The sequence below is a fragment of the Phascolarctos cinereus genome, unplaced genomic scaffold (genome assembly GCF_003287225.1).
Source record: "Phascolarctos cinereus isolate Bilbo 61053 unplaced genomic scaffold, phaCin_HiC Scaffold_4;HRSCAF=312, whole genome shotgun sequence".
Classification (NCBI taxonomy): Eukaryota; Metazoa; Chordata; class Mammalia; order Diprotodontia; family Phascolarctidae; genus Phascolarctos; species Phascolarctos cinereus.
The window spans coordinates 353,485,601-353,502,232 of NW_027555847.1; the positions used below are offsets into that span (position 1 = coordinate 353,485,601).

The 16,632-nt window shown below is 35.1% G+C and overlaps 1 protein-coding gene across 1 annotated transcript in view; it reads left to right on the top strand.

Annotated features, from left to right (window-relative positions):
- LIFR (LIF receptor subunit alpha) overlaps positions 1–16,632 on the top strand; it is an 80,560-nt gene that overhangs the window by 37,718 nt on the left and 26,210 nt on the right. The window contains exons 6-11 of the mRNA XM_020996049.2: positions 3,323–3,497; positions 3,931–4,188; positions 6,506–6,635; positions 12,253–12,420; positions 14,288–14,435; positions 15,712–15,874. Of these exons, the coding sequence (XP_020851708.1) occupies positions 3,323–3,497; positions 3,931–4,188; positions 6,506–6,635; positions 12,253–12,420; positions 14,288–14,435; positions 15,712–15,874 (1,042 nt within the window). The remainder of the gene's footprint in view (positions 1–3,322; positions 3,498–3,930; positions 4,189–6,505; positions 6,636–12,252; positions 12,421–14,287; positions 14,436–15,711; positions 15,875–16,632) is intronic.

A 16,632-nucleotide genomic window follows, 5' to 3' on the forward strand; every position in this document is an offset into this window, starting at 1 on the left:
TTCTGTATGGAGGAGGTACTTAAGCCCACGGCACTGTCGAAGTCACCAAGAGAGCAAGTATATAGGAAAAAGGGTAGAGGACCTAGAATAGAGTATTCGGGAATATCCACCAAGGGGCCTGATGTGGATAATGAACCAGCAGAGGAGACTGAGAGAAAAGTGATTTCGTCAAATAAGAGGCAAACCAGGAGAGAGTATTTGTCATGCAAATTATTCATAAGGAGAGAGTGGTCATCAGTGTTAGATACAACAAATAGGTCAAGAAGAATGAAAACTTAAAAAAACAGACTTGTCAATTAAGAGATAATTGGTAATTGTAGAGAGCAGTTTCAGTGGCAAATGATACACTTCTTTCATGTGGAGCTTTAAAAAAAATTAGAACGATGATGACCTTAAAACCAATAAATGATCAGAATAAACTCTGCTTAGAATCATACCTTTGGATCCCTGTATCACAAAATATTAAACCAAAATTTTCGAAAATAGTCAACCATATTCAGGTTGCTTTCATTAAAAAATATAATAAATAGTTTTTAGTGAGAGCAAAAAGGGGTTTTTGTATCTTTAATGTAATAATTTCCCCAGGAATTCAGACTAAAGGAAGAGTACTTCAGGTTAGCATACTTGGGAAAGGCCCTGCAGAGGCAGTATTTTAGCTAGGCCCTAAAGGATGGTGTGAGAGTTAAAAAACAAAAAAAGACCTGCAGCCTATGACCCTGAAGTTCACACACAGGACTTCTACAGCTCTGCTCTGAACATTGGTATCGACCTGCAGATTCTGTGTTCAGGGCTTTCTTATTAATTAATGTTAGAAGCAGTATGGCATAATGGACAGAGTGCTGAATGTAGAGTCATTCATTTATTTGACAAATATGTATTAATCACCTGTCATGTGCTAAGCATGGTGCTGGATATTGGATATACTGAGACAGGACAGTCTGTGTCCTCGATCAGCTTACATTCTGTTGGTTCTGATTCTGATTCAGGAATAGACCTGAAACGTGCCCTAGGCCTAGGGTGTTCAGTGCTTATTAAACATCAAAACCAGTAATCATTGATCTCTGTTTCCTGAAGTTGAGAGTTATCTCCTGATATCTCTCTTTGTCATGTGTGAACTCCAGGCACACTCTATTGCTTAGGGAAGCAGTGTAGATCTGGTATAGTGATCACAATTTATTTTCTTCACACAAAAGAAATGCTTAAAATACAAGACTCATAGGACATGCTGAGGAAGACTTAACTCTACCTTAAAACAATAACATCAGACAGCAATCCATAACTCCTCTTATGTTCTCTAAAGAGGTTGATCTTTAAAAACATTAAAGCATGAGACACTTCCTAGGACTGCTGAACAGCCATTTATTTCACATTTACCTTGGCTTTCACTGCCTGAACAACTATCTCAGTGTCCACAACTTAGGCTCATTCTTCTGTCAGTGGTCACCTTCTTGAAGAAGCATTCTGCAGTAGCTGCAGAAAACACTACTTGCATGGACTGAGGAACACTTGAACTTAGGGTGCCTCCAAAGCTGGAAACATTCATCTCAGGATCTCAATTCAGCTATTTTGGCACAAGGAAAGAAACAGCAGAAGAGGGAAGCTAGGGCTTCAAGGTCCAGTCTTAGACTCGCTTGGGCCCCCACATAGGGCCAGGAGGCATCACTTCCAGGTGAGGGGAGGAGAGGAGGGGAAGAAATTCCCTGCCACCCCCCAAGAGAAGTCACATGTTCAGAACATGAGAAGAAGAGAAGTTGTCTTTCTTTAAAGTCTACTGAATGGGTAACTCTTCCTGGCTCAGCTACCAACAAGGGACCATCATCCCAAAGTATTTTAGTACTGAGTATTTGTGAACTTAGAAACGAACAGGACAGCTCAGCTTCACGGAGTTGCTGTATCCCTATTACTTCCCACCGCCCCCCCCAGTTATATATTTGCTGTCCCCAGCAAATCATCTAGGGTGCATTTGGCACATTTGTTCATATTTCTCTGGACCTAAAGAGGCTCCAGTAGCCCACTGCACAGTTCTTAGACAATCTCCAAAGTCAATCTCCAAAGTAAGTCCTTTGTTAAAAGTTAGCAAACACCCTCAAATCCAAAGATAAACAAATTCAGCAAACAAACGACATTCTCCTTAGTTTATCTTATGTTCTAAACTTTCCTGTTGCTAATAAGGGCTCATCCCAACCTAAACAAAAATTTTAAATGGAAGTCAAACTGTTAAAATTATAATATAAAGAAAAGGAAAAAGAAGGTGAGCATTCCTTCTCAGGGCAAAACTCTAATTTCAGATGAGCTGCCAGAACAGACAACTTTCTCTTCTTCTCTCTTCCTCTATTGTGAACATGTGGCTTAGGATTCTGATAGTTCTCCCTTGAGGCTTTCCCTGGGCAAACAGAGGGTGAGTTGCAGGGAATTTCTTCCCCCCCCTCACCTAGGGAGCAATGGCTTCTGGCTCCAGCATGGATGCCTAGGTGAACCTAAGACTGGATCTCAAAGCCCTACCTCCCATGTCTGCTTTTATTTCTTTCCTTGAGTCCAGGTAACTGAAGAGAAATCCTGAGATGGATTCTAGGTTCCTCATTCAATGCCAACTGGCATGGGACTCTCCCAACAGAGTTCAGGAACTTGGGGTAGGCTGGAAATCACCTTCTTACCCTCAGGTGAGAGACCAATCTGACCCTTGTTTCTCTGATACATCCCCCATCAGTACATTGGATAATATGGATGGAGGTCTGATAAAATATCTAAAAGACCTCTAGGTATTCCTGCAACACATAAAACTTGCTACATAGAGGTTTAGGCTTGCCTAGTGTTAGGACAGCAAGTTTAGTGCCAAAATAAAGCAAACAAACTCAGATGAGTCTTGAACATATATGAGGCTCTTCAAGGAGAATTAAGCAATCAGGGTTGACTGAAGTCAGCCCCTCAGATCCCAGACAAGATGGTTTAGTATAATAGAAGTCTATGAGCCCAGATCTGTGTCACCTCGGTGGTGGAGTGCCATCAGTCCTCTTGGGTCAGTGGTATTATTGTTGCTCTTGCATCTCTATCAGACTTAACATATAGAAGGGACTTAATAAATATTTGTTGAAGTGAATTCATTGTTTTCTTTGATCTTCAGGTTTTGTGGGCTGATTCATATTCTTTTCTCCCTGTGAAACAGAAAACATCTATTTCTTTTAATCATCCAGACCAGTGATATTCAAGCATTTTAGGTTATGAAATTCTTCAGCAATGTGTTTAATTATCCCATAATTTCTGTCCTTAAAGAGATTATTGTCACTACTTTGAAATATGATTTTTTCCCCTCTTTTTTTTTTAGGCAACACTTAACACAACTCTGATTGGTAAGGATTCACTCCATCACTGGAGTTGGACCTCAGATATCCCTTTGGAATGTACTCTACATTATGTGAAAATTAGATATTACATTGATGAGCTTCATTTTTCTGGTCAAAAAGAGTGGAGTGAATGGAGTCCACTTAGAAATATTTCAGGTAAACTATGTATTTTTAAAGTAATTAGCAGAGCCTGCTTATCACATGACGGGGGGGGTGTCAATGCAAAATGTAGTGTTTTGAAACATTTAAGTTTTACAAATATTCTGCGTCTTCATTGAGATGCTAATTGCTTTAATGAAACTTATTTCATTTGTCATATCTTTTTATCCATTGTAGGAAAATATTGGTGTGAAAGTTAAAAGAAAAAACATTTTATGATACAGTAAAGTTTTTTATATTTTTCAGGTGTTACCTGAATTTATAAATAATTTTCAAAATAGAAGAAAATTAATTAACACATTGATTTTTGATGTGACATTTCAGACTTCTAGTTTTACATCTATATTAATAGTTACTTTTCTATTACAGAAGATACTTTGATAGAGAATTTCTAAACTACTTAAACTTTGTGTGTTTCTTTTCTTCCTAGGACCTCCCATAAAAGAAAATTATGAGGTTTTTCCACAAGACAAAGTAGTACCAGTAGGTTCAAATATGACGTTTTGTTGTGTTGTTGAGGAACCCGTCTTAACTGCACAATTTGGAAGCGAAAGATGTTCTCTTATTCGCCTTGATAATAAAAGTGTTGCAATTGAGATCAACAATATTACTGTTTCTCCAAGTAGTGGAACAAATGTGGTTTTTACAACAAAGTCAAATATGTATGGAACAGTTGTATTTGCAGGATGTAAGTTATATAAAACTAAAATATATTTCTGCTAACCTCATTTGTTTAGTTTGTTAAAGTATTAGTGCTACTTAACAAGTTGTATAATTCTATTTGCTGAGTGTATCCTATTTCTCCTTATTTGTTTCTTAATATTAATGAAAATATAAAAACTTCAAAATGTTTACTTATTTTGCTCCTAATCTGAATCAGAATAATTTGTGATCTTTCTTTACTACAAATTGTAGCATCTAATTGCTACAATAGAAGGAGTTGTTAAGAATACGTTCAGTCTACTCTAAACCAACTTATATTATTACCTCATTTATCTGAAGCCCTCAGGAAATGAACTGTTTCACATAAAGCGATTTTTTTCATGAAAATCTAAAAAAAAATGTCAGGAAATTCTGACAGTACCTTATATGTCCCTGTCTTTTTCAAAAGAGAATAATAAATGTGTGTCATGACTGATACAGTGGCAGGAGAGTTAGAACTGAACTCAGAAGTCCTGGAATCAGGTTCTAGCTCTTCTGCTTAACTGTGGGACGTCACCATTTTGGTTCTTGGTTTTCTTATATATAAAATGGTAGGGTTGGACTACATGACCTCTAAAGCCTGTTCTAGCTCAAAATTGATGGATGATCTGTTCCCTTCCCTCCAAGAATGTATAGTTTAAGACAGCACTGATGCAGGTAGTATGTTAGAACAATAAAAATAAAAGAGTGAAAAGAATAAACTAAAAGTTAGAAGGGAAATGAAATAATTTAACATTTTTTAATGACTGCATCATCATTGTGAATACTGTGTTGTAATCGAACGAAAGGGGCCATTTAGATAAAATAGTAACCTTGTCACTAATTTCTCCTAGGTTGCCTTAAAAAAAAAAAGCTATGCCTACTTTTTGTAGTTTTCCTGTCTCCCAACTCTCTTTTGGCTGTCATTTCACAACTGTTGCTTTTTATTAATGCTTTTCCAACAACTCCCTCTCCCATATATCATCAAATTATCTGTGTCGAATTTATTGTAGTCTGAGAAACCAGATCAAGCTTATTAGAATATTGTGTTTAAAGTAAATATAAGTAGATTCAGAGTAAGGGCTTAAGGAACATTTATGAGTAAAGGGTATTAACTTACTGTGTGGATTTTGTGTTATTTATTTTAACTGCAAAAACCTTTGCTTACTTCTTGACTTCTGTGTTCTGAATAGTTGTGGTTATCAGGTAAATGTTCTGGATAAGTGAGGTGTTATACACCATAGGTTTCCTATCTGGAAAAAAGTGAATAAGCAGTTTGTTTTATCTTCTAGGGAGGGGACAGAACACAAACCCTTAAGCCTAAAAAGTAGAACATACCTGTTCTTCATTTTTGTTATTTCTAACCATGTTCTATGTTTATCATGTTAACTGTGAGAAAATAGATGCATTTATCAAATACTTTGCATAATTTACTTCATTCCTATTTTACTTCATAGTTGTTTTTTTTAATGTTGAACTGGGCAGGGATAAAATTATGTTGATCTTCTTCTTACCAAGTGGTGGTAGTGTTTAGTTTCATGCTGACCAGCTATATAGTTATGATCATCATTTTCATCATAATCACTAATTCCTGCATTATCATACGAATTGAATACTTAGTAGAGGCTGGAGTTGGAGTCAGGAGACCTGAGTTCAAATCCTACCTCAATGTTATTGTTATTATCACAAATTAAAAGTAGTAGTGGGCAGCCAGATGGTGCACTGATAGAGTGCTGGACCTGCAGTCAGGAAGACCTGAGTTCAAAGGTGACCTCAGGGCACTTACTAGCTGTGTGACTCTGGGCAAGTCACTTCATCCTATTTGCCTTAATTTCATTATCTGTAAAATGAGCTGGAGAAGGAAGTGGCAAACCACTCCAGTATCTCTGCCAAGAAAACCTCAGATGGAGTCATGAAGTGTTAGAATGAAAAGTGAACAACAACAACAAAAATAGCACTTTGGTATTTTAAAATAATGTTTAGTTTAGTGAACTATGAAAAAGTCAAATCAAATCAAGTCTTACTATGTACCAGGCACTTTGGTAAGAGCTGAGAATACAGGAAAGACAGTCCCTGCCCTCAAGGAGCTTATATTTTAATAGAGGAAGACATAAAAAGAAACTGAAAAAAAACCGTACATCAGTAAATGTAATTTTTGAGTTCTTTTAATACAATTAAATAATTAATATTGAAATGGGAATGGCATTTGCCATTTTTGGAATTGAACAAAAATTAGTTACTAAATAAAACACATTTATTAAGATGTTTTGTTTTAAGTATACTTATTCAAGATGTGAATACCTATAGGTTTTTCTTTTTGTTAGATCCACCTGACATCCCTAGAAAGCTGAACTGTGAAACACGAGATTTGAAAGAAATTACATGTAGTTGGAATCCAGGAAGACCAACTGGGTTGGTTGGCCCTCGTGATACAAATTATATACTGTATGAAAGGTAAGATTTATTATTAAAAGGTTTAAAACTCTGAACCTTAAAAATAATCATTTGATTCCCTTATTCCAGACCTTCACAACCTGTAGTCCATGGGCCGCCTGCGGCGACACCAAAGGATTTTGGGCGGCCTGCATAAAATGCAGAGGATAGTTTCCTCTACATTTTTCATGGGCCATTAGAAATCCTTTGGCGGGCCACAGGTTGTGCAGGCCTGCCTCCTTTGAACCATTTTAGCTTTCAAAATTTAAAAATTATAAGATATAAATTAGGTGTCATGAATTTTTTTTTCTCTCTCCCACTCTCCCCTCTCACCCCATTGGAAAAAAGGTAAAGAGTAACAAATATACACAGTGAAGCAAAACAAATTCCCTCATGTATATATCTGTACACACACACACACACACACCACACACACACACATGCATGTATGCACACATATACACACATATGTATGTATGTATGTCTCATTCTGCACCCTAAATCCTTTAACTTTCTGAAATGGATAGCGTGTTTCATCATTGGTCCTTTGGAATCACAGATGGTCATTGTATTGTTCATAATTCTTATAACTTTCAAAGTTGTTTTTGCAGTGCTGTTATATAAATTGTTCTCTTATCTCTACTTCATTATTTCTAAGTTTTTTGAATTGTTCATTTTTATATACTGATGTTGTACTATAAATTATTCTTCTGGTTTTGCTTACTTCACTCTGTACCTTTTCCTTTAAGTCTTCTCATGTCTTTTTGAAATCCTCTAATTTCTCATTTTTGCATCCCAGTAATAGTTCACTGCATTCATATACCATAACTTACTCAGCCACTCCTCAGTTGATGGGCATCCCCTTAGTTTCCAGTTTTATGTCACTACAGCAACAGTTCTTATTTAAGATATGGGGTTGAGAACAAATGGTTAACACAGAAAATCTACTCATTTCATGATTGCTTAAGGCCACTGAAAAGAGCCAGAGAATTTGAGTTCAGATCCTGACTCTGCCACTTACTATCTATATGATCTTGGACAAGTCGCTTAGCCTTTCCAGGCCTCAGTTTCCTGACCACTGGGATGTCAGAGTTGGACTAGATCTCCTAGGTCCCTTAATCTATGACCTGAATATGTATGTGCTTGTTTTTACATGTGTGTGTGTGTGTGTGTGTGTGTATGTATTATGTGTGTATATACACATAATACATGTCCATACGTATACATATGCACATATAGTCTTGTAATGACTGAGGTCGGTCAGACAGTCAGCATTAATTAAGCACCTACTATGTGCAAGGCACTGTGTTTAGCTCAAGATACAAAGAAAAGCAAAAGATAGTTCTTGCCCTCAAGCTCACATCCAGTTGGGGGAGACAAGAAAACATGTACAAATAAGTTATATTCAAGATAAATATATACAAGAAAAATAGGAAATAATTAGTAGAGGGCAGGCACTATAGTTAAAAGGAAGTTGGAGAAGCCAGGAGGTAGATATGAGGAGACATCCTAAGCATAGGGGACAGCCAGAAAAATTGCCTAGCCAGAGCTGAGAGATTGAGAGTCTTGTTTATGCAGCAGTGAGTAGGCCAGTATCACTGGATCAAAGAATATGTGGTGGGGTATAAAGTATAAGAAGATTAGAAAGCTGGGGGCAGGGGAGGTTGTGAAGAACTTTGAATGCCTAACAGAATTTTGAATTTGATCTTGGGAGGTGATAGGGAAGCACTGGAATTTATTGAGTATAGAGGTGACATGGTGACAACTAAGATGACCCAAGGTTCTTGAAAGTTATTCCAATAGAGTATTCTCTCTGTCAGAATCTACCAAGCTTGAAAGACTTCAGGAACAGATTACATATTTGCTCCTAGAGGACTGACTCATCAGAAGGTTGATTTCCAAGAGATTGTTTTGGCTACAACAATACATGAAAAGGCAGTTGTTAGAGTGGACTGGGAGTTGGGGGTGGAGGGATTTTACAACCTAAATTTAAGAAAGGAATATCCCCACCAATGAAATTATTAATCCAAGATTACTTATTTATATAGTAAGTGCTTAATATTTGCTTTAATGAACTACCTATGATGTTGTAAAAAAAATGGAAGTAATATGGTTTTTGAATACATAATTTTTTTTGTGGTGTGACTCTGAATAAGTTGCTACCTCACCAGGTTTCCTTGTCTATAAAATGGGAATAATGGTACCTACCCGTTCCAGTTCATAGAGTTGTGAAGGTAAAGTGAGATGAAAGATTTAAAAGCCCTTCTTATTTTAGGCTTATATTAAGTTAAGTTTTCCATGAGCATAAATCATCTGATTGTAAGGGAGGTTGCCTGGCAGTGTGCTTTGTGTAAGGGAAAACTCTTTGTGTTGAAGTTAACAATTAGTATCAGATAAGCAACAAAATAGAAAAATTCACACGTGAATAATCAAGTTTTGATGACGTTCAACTATATCTAAGCAGCGGGTGACTATGAACTAGTCTGAGGTCTAAGTTGCTTATGGAATCCAACCCATTACTTTTTTTTTTAATAACCACATCTTACATTTTTATATACATACTCAGAGTCTGCAAGCATGTATTAAGTGCCTACTACATGTCACAGATTAGGTTAAGCATTGGAGATACAAAGAAAGGCAAAAAGCAATCCCTGATTTCAAGGAACTTTTGTATTCCCAGAGGCATGAGCAGTTTTGAATAGAAAAAGCCCTTGTCACCAAAAAAAATTATCAATTTATGCACTATTTAAACATGTTAACTTTTAAAATTATGTTAATGAGTGATGGTCTTACTCTGTCCTACTCTGATGCTTCACTGCGGTATGGCAGTAACCTGGCATTCTAGAGGGCTTGGTCAGTAAAAACAAAAGCCCTTTCAGGATGTACTGAATGGTAAAGGCACAGCATCAGACAGTGAGTCTGTTGTCTAAGGCTCAGCCTAGCTAAGTTTTGAGAGGTTCATTAACTTCTATGGTCTTATACCACCTTACCTTTCCACCTTTATACTCTTCTGTGTGATATTCTCTGTGCTTCAGTCATATTGGACTACCATGTACACTAGGAACAGAAACCTTTGTTTCCCCACCATTCACTACTGTGCCCTTGGATCTTATTGTTCTCGGTGGAAAGGTCATCCTACTACTTGAATTCCTACACATACTTTAAGAGCTCAGTTAAATGCCACCTTCTCAGTAAAACCTTAGCTGATTGCTCAAAGTCAGTAAGATTAATTTTCCCTTCATGAACTTTACGTAGCGCTCCTCAGCTATGAAATGGGGATTATAAAAAATAACTCTTACCTCCCAGGGTGGTTGTGAGGATCAAAGAAGATATTTATGAAGCTATATGCCTGGCACATAGTCACCACTTAATGAATTCCCCCTCCTCTTCCCTCCCCTTTCTTCTTTCCTCCCTCCCTTTCTTCCTCCCTTCCTTCTCTCCCTCCCCTCCTTTTTATGAGTTATTTTGTATTACATAGTTATCTGTGTATACACGTGCCCTATCAAACTATAAGCTCCATGTGGAAATAGACTGTAATCTTTGTATTTCTGCCAGTGCTTGTGTTCTTTTTCATCTTTGTGTATCTCCAGTGCTGGAATGTAATAAGAGTTTAATAATTTTTTTTAAGATTATTATTTCAAGAGGATCAGATCTATTACTTGATAATAAAAATTTATCATATCTTTTGTCATAGGATCTCCTAGATTTTGACTGAGTTCCTATTGTATATAGTAATTTTAGTCTGTAAACTTTTCAAAAACATCATTTTTTTCCCACTACTACATAATTAGATATTCTGTGTGTTCCACATTATCATTGTGCTTTAACAAACATCTTAAAACTATCTTCATAAAAGCTTTTTACAGAAAGCATTTTAATAGAACATTTTGAAAAGCTTTTTTTTCCAATTAAATTCAACAGAAATGATAAGTGCTCCTTTACCAATCATACATTTCCTGGATATCTTTTTGTTCCATTTCTTGTTCATAAGTTATCACCAGTAATGTGTTTCAGCGCACCTCTCCCAGTTCTTTGGCTTACATGCAATTTTCTTCAGAAGTTGTGGTGTTCACGATTCACAGCAATATAGTTTTGTCAGAAGCATATCAATATTTTAAAAGTTCTCTTTTATATCAAGCAGCACTTTGGAATCATTGAAAACTCTTCACAGTTTTCCAAATGAAGTCCAGCCTGTACTTTTCCTCCTCCTCAATTTCAGGCCTGCCTTATTGTTTATCTACACTGCTTGTACAAACTAGATTTAATGATGGACTAACTCAATGAACTGTTTATCCAGTTGTATGTTATAATTTGAGAACAGGCTTTCTTCATCCATTTGATTTTTCCTATACAGATTTTAGGCCATTTTCTTTTGATTTGTCTTGAATTTGGTGAAGAGGTCCTATAGTACTCTGACACTTGATGCTGTTGGGACATTATCCATAAATAGGAACATGTGGAGGACACCACCATCTCTAATAAATCCCTTATCCAACTGGATTTTGTACAAAACATCTACTATATTAGAGCCAAATACCTTTGACAAGTACTCATTGCCCTGTTTAATGCCTTGCTTGATATTGATGGAGGATCATTGAACAAATTTATTTCTGTAGTTAGATCTGTTAGGGAAACCTATATGGTCTTAACATATATCTGTGTCTTATATGGTCTTAACATGTGTTTGTTAAAGGATAATCTTTATAGCTTTATTTTCCTCTGTTAAATCAAATGCTTTTCTATAATCAAACACATATTCTTTGCATAATTTATACTTTTTAATCAACTGCATGACCTTGAAGATGTCTTTTGTAGAAAGTAGTTTGTTAAAGCCTCTCTCTTCCTTTCTCATATTTTCATTCAGTATTCTATTGTGGGTGTATAGATCATTATAAAGATTTTATAGAGATAAGACAGCAGCCCTATATGTTGGTAGCTAAAAATGTCTTCTAAGAGTCTTCCCTCTTGTCTCTAAAATTCTAATATCTGTGATTTTCCCTGTATTTAGTATCATACCTATAATATCTTTAATATCAAACCCTCAGTGTTTTCAAAATTATTTCCAAGATACAAATTCTTGCATGAGTTTTAGGTCAGCATTCAGTTATTTGTAAACATTGTATTATAAGACATTTACCTGAATATAGTTTATTTGTATATACTTTATATATACTGTATATACTTTATTTGAATTTAAAATTATATAATCATTCTTTAAAGTATCTTTAAATATAATCATTTTTTTAAATGTCTGAGTCCTAAATTTTTTTAAAAAGTTAATTTTTTTTTCCAAATGGAAAGAAAGCAGGAGAAACTTTATTGGTAGGTGAATACTTCTGTTAAAGTCAAACTTGGGATCATTAGATCATATGTTTAGAGTTGAGACCTTAAAGGCCATTTAACGAGTTCCCTTATTTTACAGATGAGATACTAGAACCTGGAGAAGTTAAGTGACTTACCAAAGGTCACACTGATGAGTAAACAGGGATGGGATTCAAGCCCAGGTCTCCTAACTCCAAAACCACTATAATTTTTTCTGTATTACTTCTTAACTAATTTTTGATATTTTTACCATAATTTTTCCTAAGCTTTTCATCAGACATCTATATTATAGCATTAATGTTTTTTTGACTTACAGATTTTCTGGAAGAAATGTTACATACAATAGAGATGAGGAACACATGAATGAAAACCATCAATTAATCTTTCAAATGATAGCTGGTCAGGAAATATATAATTTCACCTTGAAAGCTAGCAATCCTGTGGGTAGATCTGAAGCAGTAATTTTAGTTGATGTAACTCGAAAGAGGTAAGAGTACTACATAAACTACTCTTTATGTAATTTTAGAAGGTTCACCTACACTTTTAGTACAATCAAAGGTACCTTTGGGAATAACTTTTATACTAATTATGTTCTTTAGTAATGTTTCTTGAACGTTTTGTGAGAATGATAATTATGAAAATGGCAAGTTGAGCAGTAATCTACTTGCCGACATTGTGTACTGTACTCAGAGATGAATATATCTAATGCTTATCAATAAGTAGAACTTATACATCAAGCCTATTCATCATTCTAGCCCAAAGTGACAAAATATTATACTCATTTTTTGGTGGTATTGCTCAGCTTTTGATTTTGGCTGAAGTATTATTTTTGTGTTATATTCCCAAATGCAGTACTTCCTAAATCTTTTATAATTCATAAATGAGTGGCCTTGTCATTTTGTACTTCAGTAGTCATGCAGTGTAATTGTATAAGCAGATATGTCGATATTTTACCAGATCCTTTTGTGAGGTCTCCCTTCAGAGGTCCCTCTGTGTTGTTATTTGACAGAAAAAATATTGTATTTTATGTAAACATTTAAGAGACTAATCCTCAGTCATCTTTCTGGGGGTGCTAACATTGTCATTCATCTGTAAAACTCGTATGTGGAAGTCTACTCATTTGCAGGTAAGCAGACCTGTTTTCTTGATGTACAAGTGAACCCTAGTCAAGTGAGATAATACTTATAAAATGCTTGATGCACCTTAATAAAGGAATATTCTCTTTCCCTCTCCTCCCACACTGTACCCCGACTTTCCCTTCATATACCATTTGGGAAGATTTAAAACCGTTAAAACTATTAATCTGTCTTGAGATTAGCAGAAAAAAAGTTAATCTATGCCCAAATGGGCACATGTACTCCTACTATCTTTTTCTACCTTTCACTTAATTTTCATTAAAGCTGTTCTTAAAGCCTGAACATTTCACAGATATCTTGTTAATTAATTAAATAATTGGCTTATTCTATTAATCAACAATAGTGAAAACTCAACATTTACCCTCCTTCAAAGTTATTTCATGATTTCTTAATGATCCAAAATCATTCTTTGCTTTTAGACACTATGGGCTTATTGAAAAATAGATATTATATATGCAAATGGGTTATAGCTAGCCTGTTTTAGTTCCTAATCCATTCCCTTGTGACCACCCTGCATCCCATAGAGATCAAGAGTCACATATTAAAGCAAAGTCACTAAGCATAAATAAAAAGACTGATTTATATTCGTATTTCCTCACTTCTCATATTTCCCTGTATAAACCTTTTATCCTAACCAAAGGGGTTTACCTGTTATTCCCTAGAAGAACTAATCATATTTTCACCTTTCAACTTTTTCTCATATTAACTCCCTTCTTGGAATGCCTTATTTTCCATTTAAATCCTTCCCTTGATGATCTGCTTTTTCTGTGAAACCTTCGATGACCATCCTAACTCTTAGTGAACACTTCCTCTGAACTCCCATGATGCATATTACCTAAAATACTCAGTATAGATTTCCTTGGGTTGTGGTTTATAGTTTTATATATGTGGTGTGTCTTTACAAACAGACTTTAAGCCTCTTGAAGGCAGTACTCATATCTTTTACTTTTGAATGTTTTCAGCAACAAATACACCATCCTACATATGTTAAATAAATTAAAAAAGGTTTTTTTTTAATAATGGTGTTAGTAATAAAGGGTACTCTTGTTTCCGGTGGTAATAAAAGGTAGAAAAAATGAATTCCATGTTTCTGTGAATGCTAATACATATTTCATTATGTGTTTATTTTGTTATCTTGTCATATTAGAAAATGTAGTACTGTTGCTTTTTTCACTTTTAAATAATTACAAAATGATTTTTAAAATTTCCGTTTTCAGTTTATCCTCATACTCCTTCAAAACTCATTGTGAGTGACATTGATCCAACTGCCATTATTCTCCATTGGCACTTATCTGGCAACTTTGCAAATATTACTCTTTTGTGTGAAATTGAAATTAATACAGCTTATTCAGGGCAAGAATTGGTAAGTATGTTTTTTTCCTGTAAACTTAATAGTTCTTTTAATGAAATATTTTATTTCAAGCAAGACACAAAAATTAAATTTGTATGGTTAGTTGGAGGAACTTTGAAGGAATCTGTTTTAGTAGATTTACAAAAAGCTGAAGCTTTTACAATATCACAATCAATATTTTAAACTACAATCATGATATTAGATATTGTGGCAGATAAATCATTGTTTTAAGGGTCAACTCTCAGCAGTGAGATTAATTAATTAATAAGCTAATGAGTAACAGAAGGGAAAGAAGGGGATAACCAAAGCTTCTAAGTAGGAATAGGATCAGGGGCCATCTGTGTGACAAGTATAAATAAATATTTGAATTTTAAAACAATTTTCCCATAGAAAAATTCAAATTCATTCAGAGATATATGTAGAAATTTATTACAAATGGATTCCAGAAATAATTATGGGGCATATAAAATGTAAGTCTTTTTTTTTTTTTTAGAAAAGATAGGCTTGAGAAAAGATCTAAGTGGCCGCAAATAGGGCATTATCCTCAAATGCTCATGAATGGATATAGCTTTGGTTTGATCTGTACACTATAAGCTTAAAGACTGTATACAGAATGAATAATTTTGCAGTTGAATAAACTCAAGAACATGCATTCAAAAGCCTTCTGGTATCTGAGAAATAAAATAAAAATATTTTTGAAGTTCTTTAATGTACAACAGGTAGTTTAGACATAGAAATCTTTAAAGTTTACTTAGTACTTCCCCATCCAACTTTGCTTATTTATTTAAAGTAATAGTTATTGAGTTCCTACTACTCCAGCTGTAGGTAAAGTGGAAGGGGCACAGAGCACACCTCTCTGAGCCTTAATTTCCCATAAATAAATTGAGTGTGTCCTTTCCAGCTTCTTAAATGAAATAATATTTATGAAATTGCTTTCAAACTGAATTCTAACATGAATACGTGAAGTATTACGTTTCCAGGTCCATACGAGGTCTTTGAGAGCCAGGACTGTTTTTTCATTTTTGTCTTTGTATCCCCAGTCTTGCTCATGGGTACTTAATAAGTGAATGTTTGCTTATTGGTGAAACAGAGCCTCTTCTCCTGACTTAATTCTAATTCATATATTATTAGTAAGATGTCTCAGCTTCTCTAGGTAAGGGTTAGAAAAAGTTAGTAGATAAGTTGTTTGGTTTTGTCTTTGTACTCATGTAATAGGTTTATGATATCTGATATAATATGAAGTTTAGAAAGCTTTGTTAATTTTTAAAACTCCATTAATTTTTAACAGCGGAACATCACTGTTAAAGGATTAGAAACCTCTAGTTATCGTGTTTCTGTGGACAGATTGATGCCATATACTATGTACACTTTCCGGATTCGTTGTTCTTCTGAGAACTTTTGGAAATGGAGCAAATGGAGTAATGAAAAGCAATACTTAACCATGGAAGGAGGTAAGTTCTTTGAATCATTTAAGGACTTAAATTAAGTTACTATCTTAAAAAATTCGTATTTGGGGTCTGGTATTGAGATCCAGGATTAAAAACCTGTGATTTGAATTTTAAAGATATTATAGAGTTCATTTTCTCCATGGTTAGTATGGAACCAGGCCCTTCTCCAAGTAAGGATCATTCAGCTTTCCAGCTTTTACGTGAAATTGGAGGTGGGGCACAGAGAGAAGGGCAGGATTCCCTCTTGAACAACTACATGAAGGCTTTATTAATTATCTTTAATAATTTTCTTCTTCCTCTACATTCCCCCTTGGTGACTTTATCAGTCCCCATAGTTTTAATTGCCATCTCTATTCAAGGGTCTCCCAGATCTGTATATCTAGAATGACTTACTCTCCCAGCCTGCAGACCCCCATCACGATTTGGCATTTAAAACTGCATATCCTGAAAGTGCATTAAACTCAGCTTGTCCTATAAAGAACTTATTTTCTTTCCCCAGAGCCTCATTTTTCTCCCAGAGAACCCTGTTTCTACTAAAGCTACCATTATCCTTTCAGTCACTCAGATTTGCAACCTTCAGGTTACCCTTTAAACCTTCACTCTTCTTTACCACATGTATAGTGTGTTTGCAAGTGTTGTCAATTTTATTTTCCCAACATGTCTTGTATCCATCCCTTTCTCTCCTCACATGGTCACCTCCATAGTTCAGGTCCTTATCACCTCTCATCTGGACTATTTCATTAGCCTTCTACTTGATCTTC